Below are 26784 nucleotides of genomic sequence, written 5' to 3'. Positions count from 1 at the left end.
CTTTATCGACGGAGGCTGATTCCTCGACGCGCAATTTGATCTACGTTGCTTTATCGAGCAACGAGAATTATGGCTCACGAGTCAGTGGTTCCTCCAATTATTAATTTTCACGCCAACGCTCCGTACGTTACCCTTCGAATCGATGCCTCCCATGCCCGGTTGCTCGGAGTCAACGAGATCGAACGAACTGGTCGGAAATAATTGTAAAAGGTAGAACAAGGGTGAAAGGCAAGGAAGAAGTTCCTTTTTTTTTTTTTACGGCAGCAAGAATTTCTTGTAACAAGACCCGAGATAGGAAAAGGAAGTTACGGGAATTATTAACGCGGGCAATTTTCGAAACTGTTATTAGCACAAGAGAGTGGAAAAATATAGCGGTGTAACAGAAGTTCCCAGATGTTGAGATTAATCATTTACCGTGGTAAAATGAAGAGAAAAGTACGATACCTTCGTAAATTCGTAACTTCGAATTTAAACAAAAACGTGAAGAAATTTTTCGTGTATACTTACTATACATACCTTTCACACAGTTTAGAATACAGCATCCAACAAACCACAAAAGCACGTTAAAAACCTCGCATTATTCCCCCTACGATCGCGAACCTTCAACGTCCCGCAAATGATCTATGCAAGAATAAAGACACCGTGTCGTATATTTCACGTAGGAAAAGGCTCGTTTCCCCGTAGCTCGTCGGCATAAATAACGTCTCGCTTGAAAACAGAATCAACGGTCCGCGGCGTCGTTTATCCCGCACACCCTGTGTATTATATATCCGGTGAAGCAGTTTTGCTCCAACGTAGAGCATCATCGGCTCGTTCTTCCCTTTCAACGGAGGCTCGCGTTAAAATTCAATCCGGTGGGATTCGACGAGCCGTAGGAACGGAAAACGATCGACTACGGCGGACTAGGTAAATAAGGTGTGAACGATGAGTTATCGCCGTGCAAACTTTCTCGCCCCATTCGTTACCTACGTCGAATGAATTCTTCTGGCTGCCGCCCGTCCTTTCGGAAGTCCGCTAGGGCTTCCCCGTGCGCCGTTAGAGACGGTCGAAATGAGAAATGGCCCACAGGAGGGGTCGCCGCACCGACACGGTAGACAGCTTGTTGAGACAAGCGGTGAGTTTGCCCCGCGTACACGCTTCAACGGCGTTGAATTGCGGCCGAACTTCACCAGAGATGACAACTGGTTGATGGGTGACTGCGATTTTCAGCATACAACACGTGCTCGATGAGTCGGGTCAATCGGGTAGTTTGGCCGTTCTAAAGGCTGTTCAACGTCCGCAGTAACGGTTTCGAGACGTAGGAATGGTCTATGGTAATTGATTTATGGAAGACAGTTGGGACCTGAGATTTGTGACTGACGTATACGACGCGGAGAACTAATGGCATAATCGTGTATTTAGATATTTGTATTATCGCGCGAGGTTGTAGCCTTGCTTGTTGGGTGTTTGAGTTATGAAAGGATTGACGATTTATGGAATAGTCGAGGTTGAGTAGAATTTTTACTAATACGAAAGTTTAGTTTTCTATGACAGTTTAATATCTTTTAATTACTATGCACTGCAGGGTACGCGAGAATTTTCAGAAAAACTATAGAAATTTGTAATAAATTTTTTGTTACCAAAATCTACTAGAATATTGCAAAATTAATTGCAGATCCACACAATGTTGATAGCAGATTGAATATTTGTGTAAATGCTTTATGTCCCATTTCGTTTTCCCAAATAATTCACACGCATAAATCACAGCATTCCACGACAAAATGCTTATTTTTGTCAACCAATTCCCATTACCTTACAATCACAGAACTCGTCTCCGCAAGTGAACATCGACACGGTGTAATTTATTCGAGTCGCGGCACAGAAGTGACTGGAACAGTCAATATTACTCTTAATCTTCCATCTCCTCGATTGCAGTCGACGGAACTCCACTCGTCGTTACTCAACTGTTGGCAAGTATGGCAGCATATTGTTTGCTGTTAGATAATTAGCTCGAAACTTCGACATAGCGAGTTCGAAAGTCTCTCTGCCAGACACGACGTTGCCCCTCTACGAGGCAAGATTTCACGGCAGACTTTTCCGTCCCGGGTAACTATAATTCCTCGGAATGAAATTTCATTATCCAAATGACACGAGCTCCTTCGTCGAAGGCTATTCTCGTTAATTCCAATCTCGAGTTGATTAAAGGCGGCTCGTCGTTCTCCGGTCTACATTGTTCCACGATTGACGATACTATCGAAGAGAACGAGCTGAGCGTCGCTACACGATACGCGTGTACCACCGATGAGGAATCGGTTTCTCGATGAAAACGACTGTCGACGATACAGCTTTCAGCCATTTTCCTCTTAATTCACCTTCCCGTTTCCCGCTCGACCCACGCTTCTTCCTTTTCTTTTTCACCTGCAGAAAAAAAGGGGAATCGAAGTCGGAGATCGATAGCCTGTAACGCTTCGATACTGCTGCGGCTTTTCTATGTGTAAAATTGAAGGAAAGGCGGTGATGTGGTTTTCACCCTTCGACACGTGACAGATTTAGAATAGTGAAATTGTTTTTGAGGTGGAATATGTGCTCTTTTAAATATTTGAGTGGAAATACTAGGTGTGGAAATTTTTTATTACAAACTTCAATGTTTGAATACGCAAACACAATTTTAACGTTCAATATTAATCCCCAAAACTGCTACGTTTTTGCAGAGAGGGAATTCGTTACTTACTTGGTAAATGGAAGAAAAGAGTTCAAAATTAAAATTGTGTTTGATTTTTCGCAAGTGAACATTGAAGTTTGGAGAATTCATGTTCTACTATCATTCTGCATATTGCAATTCATAATCTACAGTCAAAAGACTAGAATAGCTACAGCAGAACAAAAAACCAATCACCAAATCGTAATGAAAATTATTCATTATCTAACCTACCATTTAAACTCAACTTTGGTCTATTAATCCCCATCAGAAATCCTATACTGTTTAATTTACCCCATGTACTATAATCATCCAATGGATTCACTACTCTTCCATCAACGACATCCGACAAAACCACTAAAGACGACTCAAAAGTACAAAATTTCACTCTCGTCGCAAATAATGTAGCTTTACATATCACCCACCCAAATTCCAAATCCCACATCGCGAAACAATATCACCGATGTTTCCCGTCATCTTAATCCCATTTCCTTTGCACGCTAAACGCACGAGCGAGCGGCGCACCCTAAAATCCCCCAGCATAATTACACCTCCCCCCAAAAGCGTCGACTTCCAACCGCGAGTTTTCCCAGCGAAGCATAACCAACCAACCAACCCCGTATGTTCGTAGATCGTGTTCCACCCGCTTGAAGAAGCAGCGGGAGGACAGACCGCGCGCTGCTTATCGCCGCGAGATTCTAAGTAAATCTCGCTCTCGCAGCAGTGGCTTCAGCGAAACGCCAGCCAGGGACAAAATTACTCTCGGCGAAGGGGAGGTTTGCAGGCTTGTCCCGTGGTTGTAGCGTCGAAGGAAGGCAGGGAAAGGGATTAATACAAATAAAGGGGAGGTGGTAGGAACACGAAGTGGAACGAGAAGGGCCCGGGAAACCCCTGACGGATCCGCTGTTCCGTTTAATCGCCCCTTTTGTTTTGCTCCTGCCCGGAGTAGTTACACCCTTTCCCCCACTCCTCTCGGCAAACGAAGAAATAGGGTGCAGGGGGAGAGGAGGAACAGAACGAGACAGGGAGAGACAGTTATATCGTCGGGTAAACTCGGTCAGGTAAAAGTACATCGATGGCAAACCGTGGGAGAGTAATGAAAATGCAGCGAACCGATCGAAATCACGTTTCTTTGCTCATCTCTCTCCCTCTGGTTCGTTCTATTTTTTTTTCTTTTTCTGTTTTTTTCGGTATTTCGGTAACTCGTCGCACCAAGTATTAGGTGGAAGGGAAATGCAGGATCGAGAAAGTCTGGAATTCTCGCGCAGTATTTTGTAACGCTGATGAGACTTTCACCGGTGCTTGGTTTTTCTTGGTCGCGAGCTAAAAGAACGAGGTTTGGTACATTTGCATGTTATGAATAGGTATGAAGCGGTCGAGTGGCACAGGAAGCAAGGGGGACTAAATCTTTTTTATGGAAATCGTGACTTAGATCTAGGAAATATTCGAGCGTGAAAAAATTCCAAGCGCCTCCGGTATTCCGATATGAGCAACGTGTTACGTGAACGAGAGAGAAAGAGAGAGAGAGAGAGAGGGAAAAAGGGGCGCGGTGAAACATCAAAGAGAGAGACGGGACGATAAAGCCGAGAGGATTAATCGACCGCATTGTTACGCTCGAGTTAACGAGCATACGACGTTCCTGTTTTCGTTTTTCTGTTCAACGAATCGTCACGATTGATTCGGAGATAATTGAATTAATAATTGCTGTGACATCGAGTTATTCTCGATTGCGCCGATGACAATTTGTTTATTCACCGACTTTCGTCATTCGCTATGAATGTGTAGCCTTATTAGGCGTATTAATAAGGCATTCTATATTTATTAATAAGTCACTCTAAATTCTATATTTAGCGATGTAAGTGAATCGAGCACATAAATATTGATTTATCCAATGTTTTTATATGTTACAACAATTTTTTGTATTTTTATTTCATCCGATAAGAACACAGAACACTACCATTTATAACTAATCCAAGTTCAAAGTACGTGAAATTCCGTCACAAAGTAAACTAGAAAGTTTGCCGAACCGTTTAAGGGTTAATCATAGCACTTACACCGGAATTTCGTTTCCCCTGGCCGTAACTTGGATAGCGATAAGCCGCGATATTAGTAAATCTCCCCCCTCCTCGATAGTTCCGTCGAGCTTGATAAAAAGACATATTGGCAAAGTTTACGGGAGAGAACGTCCAACTCCCAAGTCGCTCTTTGCTGCCAGGAGAATTTCAACACGCGTCCGTTGCGCACGGAGATACGTCCACACACGGGCATAAATACTTTTGCTTTCTTCGATGGCACTTTTATTACCTAAGGGAGGAATTACAGGGATCCTATCGCGATCGTAAAGTACCGCGAAGGACCGTCATTTGCGAGTTCGGAAGGGCTACATGACCCGAAACCACAATCGAAGTCGACGTCTGGCATCAGTTAGGATTTTTACGACGAATGCCCCTTTCCTGGTCCGATCTTGCATCGATTTCACTCGGTAAGATACCGTGGAATTCCGTAACCACGCGAGTTTTTCCCTCTATCGCTGAAAATCTGTCACAGCAAACAAGAATATCTCGCCAGTTTGCGGTGAATAAAACAAGCTTTACGACAGCCTGGCTTTTGAACCTTTGTGATAACGCGTAGAAAGTGAATTTCGCCTAAAATAATACCTTAAAAGAGAAATAAGAAAAATTGAAACTGCATTTCACTAAATTCCACTTTAAAAATCACAGAGATGAAGAAAATCGAATTACAAAAATCCCCGTAAATCCTTGAAGAAATAACTTCTCGGTATGAACGCCAACTAAATCGCCAATGACAACGATATCCGCGTATTTTTCGATCAAACCTCGTACACTAGGATTCCACCAGTGAAGGATAAAAAATTCAACTTCAATCATTCTACTCCGAACATATTTCTATCTAAATGATAAATTCCTCCGAGAGTCATACCCGATTGGGAAAATCTGGGGGGATCCAATAACGAAAGGAAGGTTCGTTAGACTCGATATCGTAATCACGCCCTGCGATCGTTAAACATTCAGCGTGAAAGTAGCAAGAAACATGTTCCCTTCGAGTTTTCCTTGGACGATTTTTCAATAATTCGCCGGGCCAATAGGGTGATGCTAAAACAAAATCAACCACCGGTGGAGATTTTATGGTACGGTGATTTGTAAAAGGGGAAGAAAGTCGGTCGGTCGCTAATGGAGAGAAACGGGGGAAGGAAGCGAAGAAGCTGCCGACAGTTGGAACTGGTATAAGTAATTGAAATGTTTCGAGAGGGCGAAGGGAAACGGAAGGAGAAGAAGCGTTCGATTCCGGTTGAACCGGGGTGAGTTGCAGGTATGCGGCGAGCATGATAAGAAACCATGGGGCCAAAGACTTCAAACGGCGTATCCCGGAGAAGCAACTTCGACGCCCTGAACTTCGAGGACGAGCGAAATGGCTTACCCGTTGGTTGAGGCTAGTCGACCAGGCCGTTTCGACTGGTCCACAGCAGATGTTACGTCACGTTCGTGAAACGGTGGTCTGATTGATCAAAGGGAACACGCTTCAGATGAGTATCCAACCCGAGATACCTTGGCTTTTTTTCATTTTTCTTTTTTTTTTTTTGTTCTTTCCCTCTATTTTTTTTCCTTCCTCGCTCTCTCTCTCTACGTTTTCTTTCTTCTTATTTTTTTCTTTTTTTTTTCAACCTTGCCTCGGACCCGTTTTCCAACATCAATTACGCTCATCAGCGGACCGAAATCAAGGCACTCCTAGGTAAAGTTTTTTCTTTGAGAAATGCACATCCGAAAGTTCGCGGGCAAAGGCACCGACAAATTGGATTTACCACCGGGTCCAACCCTCTTGAGCTTTTATTTTGCTTCCATCCCGGTCGTAACGCGATTCGATTCGATCCGCTCGTTGGACCCGGCCCGTGGAAATCACAGGCGGAACCTTTCGCTACGTCCGAAATGAGAGGCGTGTTCTGTTTTATTTAAATGTCGTTCAACTGTTGTCGAACGCCGTTGCTTAATCGTGGATAATAGATTTCTTTCCCTTTTCTTAACCTGCAGAGGGCTGTGAACGTAGCTGTGCGTGTTTTCGTGTAGTTCAGTGAAACTTTCTTGTTTCGTGCAGTTAGATCCAAGTACTACGGAGATTCGAATTTGTTTTAACAGTCAAATGATGCGGAAAGATTCTACCGTTCATAAGTGCTTGCCTACCTACCCCCCTTTCACTTCAAGTATCACTGAAACTTTTTCACCGAACTTGTGACGAATTTTTCGAAAGAACTGTTCTCCTTTAAAATAAGGACTAGCTACCTAGTTATATCCATGGTTTCTCTGAAAATTCTCCAAGTAAAATCGCCCGAAATAAACGATTGCTGTAATTGTTTCTTACAAAATCTAATTTTACAAAGAAATTATAAGAACGAAGAGAAAATATTCAAAGGCACTGAGAACCTGCAGAGTACCGTTTATTCGAAACCATACCAATGGACGTAAATTCACTTGATTATACGGAGAAGCGGATGATCCATTTCAGCGAAACGGTTCGAGAATCAACTGGAGCTGTTTCGATCAATTCCCACGGGGGTCATTTTCGAAATCGGACTTCACGCTATCGTCGTTCGTTATCGTCTACAAGCTATCGTCGCTCTACCGATAAAACACTCGGCCAGGATGGTCTCGTCGGTTTGGTCGGCGTGCTTTGATTTGATGGACAACACTGTCGATTCAACGACTGCAACAGCTCTCAGAATGCTGGTCGCGTCGCGTCGCTCGAGCACTTTCGATTGTCTATTCACCTTGAAACCACAACCATCCCCAGAACTATCGTTTCCACGGGAGCTTCGCTGTTGTCTCGTGCTATTGGCGACCGCGAATTCACACGTATGTATATACAGAGTCCCACTGTAAACTCACGCGACCCTATATTTCCGAGAGAAGATCAGAGTTTTGGGCACCGATGTGTCGTCTTTGGCTTAGAACGTTTTCCTCCTGTTCGATAAAAGCCGCAGCTCCGTTTCCGCGGAAACAGGCCGTGTTTTTGAAGAATTATTCTCCTCGTACTTGTAACTGAATTTTAGCGACGTTTTGCAACTCTTCTCGCGTTCTTCCTTGCTTCGAAGAAGCGCGGGGGTAGAAACATCTTTGGAAGAAAGCTGGAGGATTCGAGTGATCCTTTGCGGGGGAATTGTAAAGATATAGTGGAAAGTGAATGTGCAGAATACATGCAAGCAATTTTTTCCGTTTATCCCGGAAGAAATGCGGAGAAGGTGAGTGAATACTTGTGAGAAACGAGGGTAGACAATGTGTTGGAAGTTTAGGCGAGCTTTCGCGTGGAAATTGTAGAAACAAGGTAGAAAATAAATTTGAAAAATAAATGTAAGCAATTTTCAGCCAGTTTCTTATTCTAGAGAGATTGTGGAAGGTTTGTGTAACTATTTTCTTTTTTTTTTTTTTTTTTTTTTTTTTTTTTGCAGAAGTCAGAGTAGAGGAAATTGTGAAAATGGAGCTGTGATCCTCTGCGTGAGAATTGTAGAAATAAAGTAAAGAGGTAGATCGGTAAGAGTTGGAAAGTAAGTTCGAAGATCCGTGGGATTTCGTTGAAATTCATATATCAGAAGACCTATCAGACTTTCGTTCAATCTCTCGAAAGCTGAACAATACAAATGGCTGTTACTTAGGAATATCATATTTTCCGAACGTCTTTATCATTCACCGAAAGGATAATCCTTCTCTTACGATCTCATGAAAGTCGATCGTAAAGTAACCCACAAAAGAATCAGAAACCACCTAATTTTCAAAGTTATTCCGTGGATATAGAACGAAAGCGCGGCGGCAGCGGAGAGAATACCGGAGAGAAAAGAATCTTATTTTTATTGAATCCGCGGGCCACATTGTCGAGTATCGAAACTTTTCTGAAAATCCCTTTCTAAAAGTTTTAACAAGGCATTTAAGACAATACGTTATTCAGCCAAATGCGATACCATTGCGAGGTTGAAATAAATTCCACAAAAGAGGCAAACGCAACATTGTGCCGATAACACAAAAGCAATAATAAAAGCAAACCTGCAAATGAACGTGTGAATCCAGTAACCGCGAACATTCTGCTAGCTGAATCCTTTATAATATTACATAATGCAAAAAAATTCGTATTATACCTCTAGCACAATGAACTATTGTATCCGTAAAAATTCCAAACATACATTTCACGTTTTTACGCCACCTCGCCGCACCACAGTCTCAGACTTTGCGCCGAATTCCATTTAAATACATAATATACAAGGTGTTTGAAAAAAAAAATCTCGACTCTTATATAGAAAATTTGTACATGTACATATTTCCTTTCCTTTCTTCTGTTCTACACTATTCTCTTTCCTACAGTACCGAAAGAAACGTGCTTGAGAATCAGTGTTGCACAAAAGTTACTTCGAATACCGAGTGAAATTTTATTAAAATTCGACTTGTGCTTTTGGCTTGAAGAAAGCAAAATATAACATGCAACACGCTAAAAGAGCGTTCGCCTAGCAGATTATTCCAATGTAAACCCAGGAGGAGGGACGAATAATTGCGAGCGAAGACGAACGCATAAGGCAAGGGAGCAGGTTCAGAAAAATGAGGACCATGCATAGAAATCGTTGGAGATCCCCACGGATTCAAGGGTCAACGACGTTCGTACAACTGTGAGGAACGGGATTGAGGAGGCCAAACAATTTCCCCGCAATGCATCCGATATTAGCGACAGCGGAGAGAAGCACACTGGGACCGATGAATTTCCTGGGTGAAATGGATACGTCGTGCTGGCCAAGCAACCATCTACCCGAATTTATTCAAATCCCTGTCGCTCTGGGCTTCGCGCAGCGGTCTGGCCGCAATAAGTCACCGACTACCCATGGTTTTATGAATAATGCAACGCGAGGGTGACTTCTTCTTTGCGCTTAGCACGCGAGACAAGCGACGAGAGGGCAAACGCAGAAGAGCATAGGTGTGCGTGCTCTTAAGGACCCGAACGAAGCTCGTATCGGTGGCTCGAATGGCGGAAAGGGAGATGAAGATTCGCCCTATTCGCCGGCGTGAAGCGCAGTTGACACACTTTCCAGTCCACGATCGATACGCCGCCCACACCATGGACGCATAAGAAGATCATTGTGGTCTGTGGACCACCGAGAGAGGCGGAGAGAGTGAGTGAGGGAGAGGATGAGAAATGGTAGAGAGGCGTTTAATTCGTAATGGTGTATTCTCTGCGAACGGAACGAGTATCGATCGCGACACGACCGCTGTTGCACTTCGCCGAGTTAATGCAACGACAACGTCGATCATCGGGCACCACTGAATTTTCGAGGCGTCTCCACGTTCTACGATTACGCTACTGTTAACTTAGAACGGAGTTGCGAATGCTCTTTGATCGTCGAGTAGTACTTTGGAAACTCAGGGGGTGAGAAGCTCTTGGTAATGTCGCGTTTTAGTGGATTCGATAATGTGTCTTTGTCCGTTGCCTTCGTTCAGATTGCGGCGAATTTCGGTTACCGAAATTTTCAAGACTTATGGGGATTGAGGCGGTACTTGGTTATTACCGATAACGGTATACCGAGTTACCAAAAATATACGTCGAACGCTTCAATTTTTTTCGCCTAACATCGGTCAACAGCTCAGTCAAATTAGCCATTTAGGTTTGCAGCTTCACGAAAGCACGGTTCACGCTTCAGCTGCGTGAGCAATGTTTTTCATATGTAGAGTGCAGGAAACTTGAATTCAATTTTTAAATTTCATTACTGTAAAGATGACGAAGAATGCAGGAGAGACATTCTAGGAAAATGTATCAATTGCGGAAGAACGAAACTAGTTATCGATGTAATTTTCGTTAGTTAATCCTTATCCACGGAATTATTTTGAAAAAGAAAAACAACGAAAATACAGATGTATTTCAATAAAGAGTTAACACGAACGAAGAGCAAAACGTTGTAGAATAGAGCTTGTTAGAATCCACATTTGCGGAGGCAGTTATGTTGCATGACGTTTGATAGATTGACTGCATTTTGCGTGCGATCTTGATGGATCGCCTGGCTGCTGTCTGTTTTATCATTGGATTCGCCGCGAAGGCGAAGTCTCTCGCGAAAATTCTTCGCCGAACTATATAAAGTCGAAGCGAAGGTGTTGCACCACGTAAAATCCGACTTTAAAACTTCGCATCGCTCTTACGTGAAATCGGCTAAGTTAATAGGACTTGTCGGAAGTTCGCCGTGTGAATAATAGATAAAATCAAATTTAGGTGAATTCAGTCGCTGGCACGGTAGTTCATAGCAACAGAGGTGGTTTAATCGTCTGACAAATTGCTTCAACGTGTTAAAAATACGCCGAGAAGTTCGTCGAGCTTTCTCATCCTTCGAAGATCGTAATTTCTCCATCGAAAATACGAAACTACGCCGCGTCTCTGTTCCGAGACACAAGAAATCCACAACTTTTCTCTAAAAGTTCGACGGGCGTAATAAAAAGTGTTTGGAAAGAAGCTTCGCGGAAACAAGGAGAAACTAAAATTGTCGATAAATTTCAAAGAAGATCCAACGATTTTTCGAGCGTTCCAGCTAAACGACGGGACGAAAATTGCAGCGAACAAGCGCAACGAGGAGCCGAATACGAAGCTACAATCGAAATCGAACGGTAATTCGATTAAATTCACGAACGAGCGAACTCCGTAGGAATCGTTCCCGTTTGTCAGGAGGCTTTAAAGTGGGCAAAGTAATCGGTAATAGTGGTAGCAAAAGGAACCGTGTCGTCGACGAGGATCGTTTGACGTTTGAAAACAAACAGTAGAGCCTTTGACTCGAGCAGCAGAAACTTTATTAATGTGCCGGCGTAATGAGATTTAATCGAAGCTTGCCTTTCGCTCCGAGCGTTCTCAGAAATCCTTTTATGCTTAAATAACTAGCTTCGAAGACTTGGATTCGTTGCATCGTGGTTTGCTCGATCGTCGCTGAATCGCCGTATGACCGACTAATTCAACCACTATATCATAGCGTGTCTTTCCTTTCCGAAATTACCTTCGAATAACGGAGTAATACGCGGGTGTTAAGCAGAGATTAGTCGGTACGCGTTTTCACGCTGTCTTTGAAGTTTAAACGAAAGTTCGTATTCGTAATAAGTGGAAGCTGGTCTTTGACGCAGGATTCTGAGAATCTTCGAGCTTACGGGATCAGAGGTGTACTTGGAATTAGAAACCGCTTTGTACTCGTGAAATAAGGAAACACAAAATGCAATATGATTCTATTTACACATTCGCGAGTTTTAATTTGTACTCGCTGATTGACATTGTTGCGAGCACCGTGTATATACTCATGGCCTGCTGGTGCTCGTTCCGGAATTGGTAAAAGACGGTCGACTCGAGAATATTGATGATTGATTATCGACTCTGTTCTTAACCGAGACTGACTGAGATACTTGTACGATTGTCAATAAATGTTAAGAGGTGTTCGTGTTCAAGTGATTAAGGAGTTTAGTTATATAGATAGTTATTAAATATGCCGAACGAAGGGGAAGCACCGAAGGCAGGTTGCAACAATATAAATTCAGCTCTCAAGTTTTCCCTCTGTTCGACATACATATATATATATCATCGAGTATTTCATCGTTTATACGTAATCGAACGCGTTTTGAGCAGAGAAAGTTAGCCGCTGAACTAACGAACAATTAAACCAACCCCTCAACTCTTTACCCTTGGAGTTCTTTCCGCCTAGAGCGAGTAACGTTAGAAAACTCACCGGTATTCAGAGCCCTCGCTGAGCTGTCTGACCGTAATAGGAAATTCGCTGGGCCCGTGTGCCTTGAGTAGCTCCTGCAGCCGCACCAACCCTTCGTTGTTCTCGTAGATGATGGTGAAGCTCTTCCAGCCCCAGGCTTTCACCAAATCAACGTACGCCTGAAACACAGTAGTCACTTATTAGCTACGAGCGTATCCTGAACGATGATCCAACGTTTCACCGGGAATACTTTGCTTCGTCCCCGGTAATACCGGATTCCCCGAACTCGTTTGCATATACGGGTTTCCTGACGCGATTCAAATTTCAAAGGTGTAATGGACCGTGTGGTGGAACGCGCCGCACCATGCAAATGAGTGCACGTTCAGTTTTATCGCGGTTGATAAATTAGTCGGTTCTCTGGCCGGCTTATATTATACCGATGGTGGATGTTTCGATTTAATAAAACGGCAACTTGTAATTCTACCTCTTACGTCGTATTTTACGTCGGTATGTTAGGTTCGTTCGGTGTTCAATTCCGCGGGAACGTTTAATTTCGCGTGATTATTGCGGGATTTAATGTAGGGGTTGTGCTCGATCGCATAGGAGAGTTTGGAGAGATACGCATTCCGTGAGAAGATCGATTTAGAGTTACAGGACGTATTGAGAAATTAGATAACAGCAAAGAATCAATAGTAATTTTAAGTAAAAAGAGAATAAATATTAATTTTCTCGGTAATGCTAGGAGTTGAATGGAAAATCGATAATGGATCTTCGTTGGTGAATTTTTTGTACTTGTACCACAGTAACAGTCGAGTCGCAATTAAAACGAAACAAGCAGTAGTTAACGGTTCGACGATAAATACAACGTAAATTTTAATCGAAGTTGGTCTCCTTGGCGCCACATCTTGCCAAACTTAAATCGATCGCGGTAATTAATTTCGATGGAGTGGAACGGTCCGAAAGTGGTTGCATCCTCCAATTTACAATTTTCACTTTAGATTCTATTAGAATGTTAGATTGCAATCTGTCCCCGATGAAATATCGACAACGTTACTTATAAATCGAAACCGTCGCGGAAGTTCTATAGACGCCATTATCGCGGCCATGAAATCCCATAAAATATCGCGGTGATACGTTCTATCTTCGTGTTACTGATACTTTTAGTCATATTTCCAACGTGAGCTTCGTTTTCTCTATTACGAAAGGCGGTGATAACCGCGATAAAGTCCGTCGATTTTTCTTGATTCCCCGATCTCACGGGCGGGAAAGATTAATGGTGGAAATGTTAGCAATCACACTCGATGAAGTAGTATATGAAAAGTTATATCCACCGTTACTCGTTATTTCCCATTTTCGAATATTCCCGGAGAATGAATTTTCCGGTGAAGCCAGAATTAACTTGGTAATTCTACTACGACGATAACGTTATACCACGTCTGTTTTTCTAAAACACTGACCTAATTGAAGTTCCAAAGGCCGCATAAACTTTCATTTCGAGGGTACGAAAACTTAGAAGTTGACAAACCCTGTTATACTTGGTGTTCAATGGATTCACCGTGCACTCAACGAAACACGAAAGGTGTAAACTCCTTAATATCTTCCTTGTAGCAGAATTACAACGTCCCAAGGAAACAGCGCGAAGAAAAATCGCGCAACATTTCATCACTGCCGGTTCCCATCGTCGATCACTTCGAATCCGCTACCCTCGGCCGTACTTTTTTCACCCTCGAATAACCGCAACTCCGGAACATCGACGTTTCCACGCCGCTTGAATAAGTTAAACAGCGCTAATGTTAAGTTCGATCAGCAGGTAGAAAAGTCTGGTGAATGGTATGGATCGGATGTTAAGAGAGTTCGGAGCAGCGGAGTGCTATCCTCGCCAACTGTGGCCGCGGATATTTCGAAAGTTAGCAAGGGCACGCGGCGCGTGTTTAGCAGCTATAGATTTTGTATGGTGGAGAACGGGTCGGCCGGGCTTTTACGTGGAAAACGGCTATTACAGCCGGCCACTCTCTCCTCCAATGGCCGAATTGAGCCACGGAAGCAACTTCGCGGCTGAGTTTTCACGAGGATCCGCCTTGGCGGTAACTCGCGTTTCGAAGCTGCTTTTCCGATAATCCGAACTTCCTAAAAGCGCCGCTGTATATTTTCCGGCGAGTAACTTTCGCCGTACTCCGCCTTCCGCCCCTTCTCTCTCTCTCTCTCTCTCGTTTGCTTCCACCTTTTTCGCCTCTCTTCAACCCCTCGCGTCCCTAAGAGGTTATGCTTTCCAGGTTTTATATAGCAACTCTGGGCGCAAGCTCATTTCCAGATTTCACCCGGGCGTCTTGAACGAAGGAAACAAAACGGGGGCTCGAGAGAGCATACAGCGCGACGTATCTAACGATAAATTGAAGTTGGCTTGTTTACGAAACCATTGATTGCCAATACCAGAGGCTGCTGCATCAATCTTTCCGCGGTTCCTGGCTTGTTTCCTGCTAAAACGAGCTTTTTCGACAATCTTGATCCCTTTGATCGGCCGCCTTTCAGATAGCTAAGGGTGCTCCCCTTTATCAAGCCTCGGTATATTCCGCCAAGGATTCTTCAGCAAAGTGCTTTTGAGAAAAACTATGGTAAATTCTTGGACGTCGTTATCATACATGTGGTAGTCGTTGTGAGATAATAGTGATGGTTAACAGGTTCTAGGTTTTGCCAAGCAGCAACGAGGAAGTTTAATCGTTTATCCTACCACTTTTTTCTCAGTTTTCTTTTTTTATTTAACGATACTATTAAATCCTTCATTTTCCAAAACTTTATCTGACGTTTCTGTTCTGTCTCTTTCGATAACTTAATTTTTATTTTACAATAATTCTAATTCCACACCTTTCGCGCAACTGTTACTTTCTTCGTTCACTGAACAAAATTTCAAATTTTCGTGGAAACGAACGAGTCACCGGAACGACGAACAGGAAAGCGATGATTTCACGCACGGAGGCAATTCTTGCGCGTTTCCGATCGCTGAGCTAACGCAGCCAATTCCGGAGCCGATAATTAGGAAACAAATTAACGGAATGATATCTCGAAACGAGACAGTTGTAATTTTGGAGAACGGCCAGAGCTTTCGATTAAAAATCCTCGCCGACGAATGTACGACAAAGGGGGCGAGTCGTAAATCCGATCGTTTAATGAACACGATACCGCGGGGCTCGTGTAACGAGTATTAAATTCCCCGGTGTGTCTATCTCGTATCGTTTATTTGAGTTATCATTACACCGGAGGTAATAACCGGAGAAGTGAATTGGCACGGTGCTGTTTGAATGAAAGCGATCATTAAATTACCAAGAAAGGAAAGATTAGCCGATCTATAATGCTATTCGAAGCATCCTCGTAATACAGAACTACCGTTTCCATTCGATACTTGGAACAGATCCGGACTTGGAAGGATCCGGTTGAGATGTTCAAAGAATGAGCTTTGAGTGATTGTACGAGTGCACGAAATTCACTTCGCGGAGAAACTTGCGCAAAGTTTCAGGTCGCCTGAGCGGTTCCCCTGAAGTCAAGCAGGATGGAGAAACAAGCTTTGAGAGTTTTCAGAGAATGTACGGAGGACAGCGTATTTAATCGATAGAACGAGCAATATGTACACTTGTACTATCAAAGGGTATTGCTCTTTCAACTAAATTGTATCAAAATTACAATTTCCACAAATACATCGTTCTCAAAGGGTTGATTTCTAACATTTAACTGGTCATTCTTCCAATTAGAATGAAACTTTCAGAGACAGAAACCACATCGAAATATCATACGAGAACTTCTTCAATTTAATCAATCGCTAATTAAAAAAAACTCCCAATTCCTATAAACCAGCGATTTCTTTCGCGAATTTGCAGAAATGCGAATACCAGCGAAGCTAGCATCTGGTGCAGCATCCCCCGGCGTTCTCCAACATCGAATCTTTACGCAACGAAGCGAGCACGCGCACACACACGAGCTCGTGAAAGCGTTTCGTGGTCTGAACGCGAGACTTACCCAGATTTCGCCGACACAAGCGCGGGGGATTAATATCGCATACAGCATGAAGATCGTGCGCGGCGACGATACGGAATGACAAACGCGAGCCTGCGCGGTTCAAAGAGCGTTCGTGTAGCGAACGGACTGGTAAGGTGAGAAAAAGGCGGGAAAGAACGAGACGGAATAAATTGGCGGAGGATCGGGATTGTTCAAGGGCGTGCAACGTACCGTGCGTCTCCTATAATCGTAGGAAATAGGGTTGTAAACAAAACTATGCCCGGCATTTCTGCTCGAGTGTTGTCCGGCTTTCGCGTATCGCGACCGGGGCCGCCGCGCCGGCCAGTATGCGAAAATCGTGAATCGCCGTGGTCACGTTTTCCCCGCTCTCGATGGAGGCTGTATTTCCGCGCTGGTAACTTGGTAGACCGATATCGATGCTGCCGGTTAATTTACCTTTCGCTGCTTTAAACGCTATCGTTCCGGACGGATTGTAGGATGGCCCGCGAATTATTTGAACGGGGTTTGTTAACGCGGCACTACAACAGGAGAGCGTTCCTCTCGATCGCTTCGTTGCAGTTCTCTCGTGATCTGGTTTCGTATGTAGGTTACTGGTTTCCAACGATTTATCCACTTCCTTCCTTGCTTCTGCGTAGGGACATTAAACGTGCATTGTTGAGATTAATCATCTATAACGTTACGGGGCTGCAGTGTTACGTACTTATACGCTTATGGTTTATCATTCTCAGCTTGTTTGCCGCTTTTCGGGAAAATCGACGGAGCGTCGAAAATGCGGAAATTAGATTGTGATGTTATTAAATCGAGTGATTAATTTCAGAGGGAAACTAACTTTTAATTTTTAGTGTTCCAATGTTAATCTTCTTTCACCTGCAAAATTTCAGTTTTCAGACTCTGTTCGTATGTGATAATTAATAATGAATATTTTCCCTCAGAAGCAGCAAATATCAGGTTATATTATCCATATATAGCTAATCCATTAATTTCGTTTCATCGAACAATTTCCCCGGCAAACATACTCTTCTTTTTCCACAGAAGCATTGTTCCTTAGCAAGTTTTTGCTGCCACTGAATATAGGAAAAAAGGGCGAGCAAAAAGTTGGGTATCTCCCTTTTGTTCAAAGTTCCACGCGAAAAGCATTACCTGCGACAGGCTGAGAAAGAACACAGACTCCTGTGTGAAAAAGACAAAACCTAGTTATACCATAGCCCCTCTTTATCCAAAAATACATGTATCTCGCGCCCTCTGTTTCCTTTTCACAAAAAACAAACCTCGATAGTAAAACCTCGACGAAAATAACTTTCAATCTCAGCTCACCTCTTAATTTTCACATTCTTAAAATTAAAAAGATGAATTATCTTTATCCATTACCATCACCGACGTTCCTGACACGTCACATTAATATCCCGAACATTTTCCACCCTCATACTTCATTCCCCAGGATTTTCAAACCGACGAATGCCCCGAAAAGACCGACCCAGACAAATTCCGCCAAAAAATCCTCGTAATCTCGCGGCACGATAAGAGACTGTAACATTCTCTTGAACCGTATCGCGGTGGCAATTCATCCGACGTGTCACTCTCAGCGGCCCGCGGGAAGGTTAGGTTAATTGTTAGGTGCATAAATCTGAACGTTCGTCGTCGGGAAAATCTTTCGTTCCGAATATTTCACCGGCTAATCTGAATAATCCTTTCGGGCCGCAATCTCGGTAATCCCTGTAACACCCACTCTCATTCCGTTTCTATATCTCCCCTCCCTTTCGACCCTTCAAGCTATTCTTTCGAAAATACTCCACACACAGCGGGTGAACGGTTGCTGGCGTTTCGTTTAATTCCGTCGATAAATTATCGTCACGAGACCCGTTTCCGCTTAAGGGACTATCGGATTTCAAAATTGAGACGACGTGGCCAGCGAAACCGTGTTGCCACGCTAACCGCTAATCTTCCATGGCCGAGGTTCACTTACAATCACGCTCCGAAACCATATACACCGGTGTGTTCATTGTAACACGGGGGAAAAAGGGAGGGTTTCGAGGCGAGATAAATCTGCAGCGTCTGTTTCACCGTAAAAGAAAGGAGTGTACGTAATTAAGGCGCGCGTAAAGCGAAATGGGATTGCCTTGGTCTTTAAGTAGCGTTTCAGGTTCGATGTTTCTATTCTCTGTTGTACCACCGCGCTCCGTTCAATTGGAGTTTCGTTTCAATCGAAATTACGTTTCTTGGATTTAAGAAAAGAATCTGTTTCGGGGAGATGAAACGTTCGTCGGTTTTACCTTTGTTCTAACCTGCCCGAGTAAAATTGCCGAACTCTTGACGAACTCAACTTCTCAACTTGTCTAGTTTTATTTAAAAAAATGTATATATACGTTCGATAAAAAAAAAAACGGTATAGTAAAAATATGAAAAACGTGGAATTCGTGAAAGCAGATATAATTATAGAGAACGAAAATATATCGTAATTGAGGAATGTAACGAAATTGTTCGTAATCGAATGTTTCTCTTTAAAGTGTGTTAAAGTAAGACGAACTTTAACGCAAAAATTCTGACAGAAAAATTGCGAAATGCCGGCGTTATATGAGCTCAATGGACGAGGGGAAACGTGCTTTGAAAGATGCACTTTGTTTCACGTTGATATCACAATTGGTCCCCGAGATACAAGACCGTGAAGTGAAACGTTCAAAATGCGCGAGGCGCGGAATGACAATTGAGACTCCTGGAAACGTCGTGACCCACTTTTTTTCCTGGAAATGCGTACGTCGCGTGTAGTAGTGGCGGTAGTAGTAGTAAAAAACCGCTGACTCAGCGTTCGTCACTGACCACCGTACGAGCGCCACGCTTGGGCTAGGTCAGTGACTGTGCGAGAGAGAGCGAGAGGTCTGAGTGTGGGAGAAGGACAGAGATAGAGGCGCGCTCGAAATTCGGCCTCCCTTCAGACGACGATATCTCTGGAACGAAATGTGTTACCAACGTGAAACAAAGTGCGTTTTAAAGGGGAGGAATCCGCGCTTCTAACGGTGTCAATTGTAATTTTCTACCGCTTCTTATCCCCGTTCTACGGGTAGACGAAGTAACGCTGTATTTAATGTGATTTTTATGAGATTTATGCGAGGTAGACTGGAATTAATTATTGAGAAGGGTGAACCTGAGTAATGTAAAGGTGGACTTTCTGAATATTTAAGCTTTACCTAGTAGGTTTAATATGGTAATTGTTAGTACATTCCAGTTTTACAATAAACTAGATTTTCTATTTGAGACATTTGATATTGTAATACATATATTGTTTCACCAATTTGTAGTTTATTATCGTGTTTTCAGCAGTTTAACATTATACATCGTTAGCAATACATGCAGCATTGTGTAATGAGTTTTCAGCTATTACGCGATGTCTAATAATATATTATTTTACGTATTTTTAATTTTGTTTTTATTTCCTTGAAGTGAAAGTCTGTTTGGGCATTATTCTGCATCAATTGAACTAATCGAGATATATTTCATAATCCAAATGCTTTAATAAATTTCGCTAAAGCTACCAATCTGAATCATAAATTCAGCAGTCTCGTAACTTTCCAGTACAGACCACGTAAACCATCCAGGTTCTCCTCGACAATTTTCAATCCAACCCTTCCATCCTCCCGCCAATTAGCTCCCTGAAATTTAAACCGGTTCAAAGAACACCGCGTCCTAACTCGTTCATCGCAAATCACCGTCTCTCAAATTACGATATATCTCCGGCGGGATTCGTCGCGAGTCAAAACGCGTCCCGCTGATACGGTCCCGACTTGGACAACGGGCTGGTACCCCGGGTAACCGAGTTTAACGATACGATCAACGGGTAATTTGTAAAATAGAAGGACGAAGCGCGGATTCGCTCGGACATTACGTATTCTTCGCGTGGCCCGTGGGCGTTTAAGAGAGCCGCAGAACTAGCAGACAATGTAAATTGCGTGGAAATATTTCAACGTGGTGCTCTCGCAAACGTTGTCCGGGAGGTGTACGGTACCTTTATCACGGTATTGGTGAAATTCAAGTCGAGGGCCCCAGAAAAGGGAGAGAAAGGAAATTTATCACCGCCATTACGTTACCATTTCAGGCACGTTTGTGACCGAGTACCTTATACTTTAGAACACGGTTACCCTACCGGATTTGTCCATATCTATATATCATACGTATCACGGGGCACTCGCGACAATGCATATGCTTTTATCTTTCGCCGCGACCCGACGCGACTTTTCATAATGAAAGTCCCGTCAATCTTCCACCGCGGCCGGGTTACCAACTATCATTCTTCCCCTCTCTTTCTTCTTCATCCATTTTTTTTCCTTTCTTTCTTTCTTTCTTTCTTTCTTCTCTTCTTTTTTTTTTTTATGTTTGTTCCGCAATTTCTGCCGCGAATCCGCGACACCGCCGCCTGATGAAAGTGTCTCGAGTATTTTGAGAAGAACGAATGTGTGTCACCGACTGGCAGAGATTGCGGCCTCCGCAATAACAGGGTGAATCGCGCGGGATGACATAAACAGAGAGAGAGAGAGGATGTAAAAACATGGAGGGTTGAGCGTTAGGTATGGTTCTCGGGAATAAGATAGTACGAAAATTAATCGTGTACAAATGAAACGTAAGTTTCTTTTTCCTTAGAACGTTGCAAATATATTCTTGTTGTTCATTGTAGAGAAACAAAGGTTTCGTGATAGTCTTGCGATTGCGTTCAAGAAACATGTAGCAAACAATACGAACAATACTTAACGTTCTGTTAAAGGAATACACGTCGAAAGTTTAGTTCTATAGTGTACACTTTGGTTGAAACGTAAAGGCAGAGTGGACCAGAATACGTAGAACACATTTCGTAAAAAAAATCTACATGAAAAAAGGGTTGTGTACGATCCTTTGTTTTCTTGCAGTGAGCGGGGAACAATAGCAGTCGGTAAGTCAATTGCAGCCCCGAAACAAACACGTTTCAGGCATCTTCAGAGGAGGCTTTTCGCGCCAATTTGAATAAATACTCCCGTACCTTTGACAGTCCCCAGGCCGCTTTGTTCTAACGCCTCTCTATTTCAATTGCAACCAGACGGAAATTGACCCACGGAGCCCCGCGTTTGTTTAACTTGGCAATGGAACAAGTTCTCGCGAAAGCAACCGCGGTCGTTTAAAAAAGTGTCGCGTTGATTATAATCGAACTTCCACGCGGAAAGAACGGTTGCAAGCTTAACGAACGATAAATCGTAATTCAGTAAACACGAAGTTGAAAGAATCGTCACAGAAGTATCGGCTTCGTTCAAATGTATCTGATTGCACGCGAACGTTTTTCGCCTCTCGATTTATCATTTTTCCTCCCTTTGCTTCTTAACAGCTTTGCTTAATACCACCACCGTCGTCGTCGCCGCCGCCGCGGGAAAGTGCGAAAACGTTCAGTTTCGAAAGTGTGTCACCTCGTTAAAAGGATTGAAAAAGATTTCTCATTTCGTGGAGGGCTTTTATACATTTTTGCCCCTTTGTTCCGCTTTTCTTGGTGAGACGCTCTCTCTCTCTCTTTCTCTCGCCGCAACCGCGCCGCTGTTAAATTCAAAAACTACAATCTCGAAGTGCAGTCGAAAAGTCGGACGTGAACCTCTTCCTTTATGCGGATTAAACGATCTTTAAATCGTATCGCGGAGATCTCGACTTTATTAAGAACTGACAGTTTAACGTGCAACATGGTTACTTTTATAAAGATCCCTCTTCCTTCTTTATTCCCTGAGTTCACTTTTTTATTCCTTCGTTTATTCCAAGAGAAAGAAAAAAACAACCGTTTCAGCGTTCTACTTGAAAATCGTTTCGAATAAAACTGTCTGCTGCACGCTGCTTATTTCTGCAAAGATGCTAATTAAGATATCTCCGAGAAGGAGAAGGACGTGAGACTACTCCAATTAACAATCCGTTCGCGCGTGATTTTCGACAGGTTCGAAAATTCTTACGATCCTTGTGTCAGACCACGTAGCTCTGTGTACGTACAGCTGTTAAGAGGAATTCGACGGTGGAAGATCGTCGATGTTGAATCGTAAACGACTCAAATGTCCGACGATTTCTTAGGACGATTTCCTTTTCAAAAACGAGCCGCTAACCCCGGCCAAGCATTATACTCTCACGCTCATGCATAAAACGTATGTAACAGCGCACGGCACATCATCGTGGCCCGCTGTTAACGAACCCCTTGGCAACGTGCTCGCGACGAGGGTCGCAAAAAGAAAGCGCTTGTTTGCTCGCAGCTCGTACGATTTCCCTGTCTACGCGCGCACCAACCCGTGCACGCGACCCTTTTATTTGTCTCGTAATTTTTCCGACGCGAGCGGATTATCGTTCCCTTGAATGGCGGCTATTATACAGCATAGAGGGGAAATTCGGCGAAATAACAGCGATTCGGAGAATCAATGCGTTCGTTCGATCGGTGCTTTTTAGCGAGGATACGAGGATATTCGAGGTAAATGCGGCGTGTAATATTGAATTCCGGAATTTTAACGGAGAAATGAAAATGGTTCTTTTTTCAATTCGTCGACGGTAATTTATCGAGAATTATGCGAATGTTGTAATTTTTTCAGCATACAAGTAATCACTCGAGTGATCAATTTGCTAATGATTACAAATCCGACATTTCAGGATTTAATGTTTCTGAATAAATGAGTTGTATTTTATATCATTTCTTTTTTTGCATAATGAAGTCATTACCGTAATTCCTTTTTCTAATAAAGTAAAACTTGTCTAAAACTGATGAAACTTTAACAAAAAGAGGAATCCACAATTCGTCGAAAAAGAAAGACCTAACCTAACCTAATTTTCCTTATCTATTTGCATAACGAAGTCATTACTATAATTCTTCTGTCCAATAAAGTACATCAGCCTTGCCAATATTAGTTAAAATTTAAAAAACACTCGAATAAATTTTCTCCAACAAGCCTTCTAAAAAATGACCTAACCCAACCTTAAACTGCATACCATTACCTATCACAAATAACCAGCTACAATGGACGACATCCAGCGTCGAAATCATATGTCCTCGGATAACAAGCGAACCCGAGCCAGCCTGAACTTCGTCGAAGAAACCTCGCTTGGGATGCAACCAGCGCTGCGTTAAGGCAATAAACACACGACTCGACCGAACATGGAAAACGAACAATGCAAGAAATAATATTACGCAAGGCTGACGCGACGCGAATGGTAGTTTACGAGGTGAAATTGCAGACGACAGAATAATGAACCGAACCGTTCAAGAGAGAGAGAGAGAACCAGCGCTAACTTCGCATTAAGATACATCCACTTTCCTCCACGACTTACCCTTCTCCCTCGTTCCTCCCGTCGCCGTATTTTGCATCCCGTTCACCCGGCTCCTATGTATGCGTTACATTATTCCCGACCGACGCACGTTTCCATTCCTGACATCCAGTTTTCATTCAGCACGTAACACCGCCTCCGGTCTGGTCTCGAAATCGTCCCGACCCACCCGTGTCACAGTTCCACCGAGGACAATTCTGGCTGCCGTGTACACGGAAACGACGCGTTTAGTCTGACTAAGCATTCACCAGATTAGTTGTTTAGTTGGCTAATTTGGACCAATGAACGAGCAACTTCTAGACTTGGCTTGCAGAAACTTCGATCTTGCCTGCTCGAGTTCTCGTCAAGTTCTCGGGGACTATCGACGATGTGCAAATCTTTGTTTTGCTAGTAGGGTGTGGAGAACGGGAAAAATGAATGGGAGAGATTGGTTGGAACGGTGTACCTGTTGCGTTTTTGGATTTTGCTGAAGAATGTTTGAGAAGGGTATTAAATTTATCGTTGAAATTGTGTGGTATCGCGTGGGTGGTTGAGAAAAGGGTAATTATTGTGCAATTTTAGCGTTGATTAGGAGTTAGGTTTAAGTTATAAGAGATCTGTTTAATTTTAAGAAACGAACAGCGAAAATGCATATTTTTCCTTGGAAAAGACGGTCCCAGAGGAAACTTATTTTTGAGGTGCGGTCAAGGTATATTTCGAGTTTCCCTACTTTAATTACATTTATATTCTACAACTAAAATGTATTAATTTCCGAATTAATCGCCAAATCTCACAATTGTAATTATTCCTTCCCTGTTTCAAGCACACACGCAGAAAAGAATGGCAAAAAATCAAATCTGAGTCAAAGTAAAGTCTCTCTCAACGAGTCGTACATACTTTCTAGGGTCACAAAGGGAATTAATGATTCAGCAAAGACGTTTGTCTCGCGCGTCGAATGCGTATCGGGAGAAGAAAATTGCGAAGAAGAAGAAGGAAGTTATACGAGCTCTCAAAACACGTTTCCACCGACTTCTATTTGGACTCTTGTTTCGCGATCTTTGAATTCCAACGAGAAGCGTACACCGTGTTCCTTCTTTTTCCCGTACACGTATGCAACGCGTAGCCCTGCATCGTGAAACGCGAATTTTGATGCAACGCGCGTTCCCCATGTTACAGGATTAAGATTAACGCGTGTGATCCTCTTTTTAACACGCGCATTACGCACCGGCTGTAAAGTAAAGTTATTTCGACTGTTGCACGTACATTTCTAATGAAATGTTTGCCCCGTAATTTCGCGCTCCTGAGATTTCGCCGAAATTACTAACACGCTTTTTGCGTTTTCGCCGGAAATTTAACGTTAGGTGCATGCCGAATACGAGAAATTTTCACCTGCTTTGAAATATTGAAAGGAGACGTTTAATTTTTCGACGTAAATTACTTTTGGTGTTCAAACGATAAGATTAAGGATATTTTTCAAACTTTGTCGGAGAAATAAAGGGGAGAAAGGAAGGATTAATTATGAAAGCATGTCCGCAGTATCGACGGCGAAGTTCTTTCTTCCGTCGGATAATTAGGAAATTAACACTCGCTAATAAGTTTCGGCTGGGTCAAAGGGAAATTCGTTAGAGCTATCGTATGCTTAAATCAAAGTTTCCCGAACAAAGTTGCACGCACCGTTGAAGTTGTTGGACAGAACGTTGGGGAAAGTTCAAGGCCCTTATCGTCTCTTCCTGTGCGGGCACACGTGCCAAAGTTTCCCGGCGCTTCCGGAAATAACAAGTTACTGTCGTCAAACCTTGTCGATTATAATTTTGTCAGTTCGACCTGAACTAATTCGCCCAAACGAAACTGACCTCTCTCTACCACTCTTCCTTCCATTTCGTTGCAGAAAACAAGAAAGTTGGGAGAAAATAGATACAACAGTGAAAGAGAAAAAAAAAAAATAACCGCAGTTAATTTTCTCGTGATTACCAATTAAACTGGATGATTTTCCAATTTCTATGGAACTTATGGGAACGGTATGAGAACGAATATGAGAGAAAAAGCAGATTCCAGCGATATTTCTATATTTTCCAAACCAGCAGAGATATTCCAATGTATGTATGTACTCTTGAACTTTGCACCGGTATAGACCGTTATCATAAAAGAGAGAAAGAGAGGTGAAAAAGAAGAGTGCAACGTTAATTCCTTTCAAGCTTGTTCGCAGGAGAACGAGGCCGCTCGATGACGACGTAAAAAGAGCGTGAATTTATATCGCGTTACGCGGATAATTTATTTTTCAAGAAAAAGGAGCTTCCGTTCGCCTAGGCGGCTGGTGCTGGTTCACGGCTCGCGGAGTTTATCGCATTAATTCAAATTTATTGGGGAAAGTGCGCGTGGCTGAACGCGCGCGCCCGCTCGGACAGTTCAGAAGTTATTCGGCGTAAATCAAATCCTTTACGGCCGTCAGATGCAAAAGTCGTATTCTGAAACAATGCCCCTCCAAAGTAATGTCCTTTTATTCCGATTCCCTAATGCCACCGCGGCAAAAATACACTCTGCATTCCTTTTCTCCCTCTTCAAGTCCTTGCATTTCTTCGCGTGTTCTCCACTTTATTTCTTTCTCCCTCCAAACACCTTTCTTTCTCTCCTCTCGTGCTATTCCAACTCGAGATTCTACTCGATCTTACAACGAACGGCGACGAAACACCTCGAAACGCGTTCACCAGCCAAAGGCGAACAAAATCGACGGAAGAACGCTTCGCTTTTAATTCCATTCCCAACACAATCCCGATTCTCCCGTGCAACGCGATCGTAAATAATGCATTCGCACTGCTCCTACCTGCCCCGGCCAGGTCCCTTTCAAGTGTGCAACGCGCCGCGTCGAGGTGCGACCGTGAGAAACGCGGCTGTACAAGAGGCACGAGGAGGAATGCAAAGGCGAAAAGCCGCGAAAGCAGAGACGACAGAGAAACGGTTTATCGCTGGTACACGAAATTATCCCGCCAGCGAAATATCCGACGGTGTTTAATTTGACGTGTCTTTGATCGCGTTACTTCACCTTTTCCCGTCGTTCATCTATACACATATATTGCATATCGCGGTATGTACTAGTGTGTCGAGGTAACGTTAG

At 43.2% G+C, this 26784-nt stretch overlaps 1 protein-coding gene across 1 annotated transcript in view; it reads right to left on the bottom strand.

Annotated features, from left to right (window-relative positions):
- LOC108570593 (plexin-A4) overlaps positions 1-26784 on the bottom strand; it is a 252813-nt gene that overhangs the window by 155044 nt on the left and 70985 nt on the right. Inside the window, exon 4 of the mRNA XM_017932473.1 lies at positions 12443-12568. Coding sequence (XP_017787962.1) covers positions 12443-12568 — 126 coding nt within the window. The remainder of the gene's footprint in view (positions 1-12442; positions 12569-26784) is intronic.

This window comes from Habropoda laboriosa, unplaced genomic scaffold, assembly GCF_001263275.1.
Source record: "Habropoda laboriosa isolate 0110345459 unplaced genomic scaffold, ASM126327v1 scaffold105, whole genome shotgun sequence".
NCBI lineage: Eukaryota > Metazoa > Arthropoda > Insecta > Hymenoptera > Apidae > Habropoda > Habropoda laboriosa.
The sequence above is the reverse complement of the archived record's forward strand: the minus strand, read 5'-3'. Positions and strand labels throughout refer to the sequence as shown.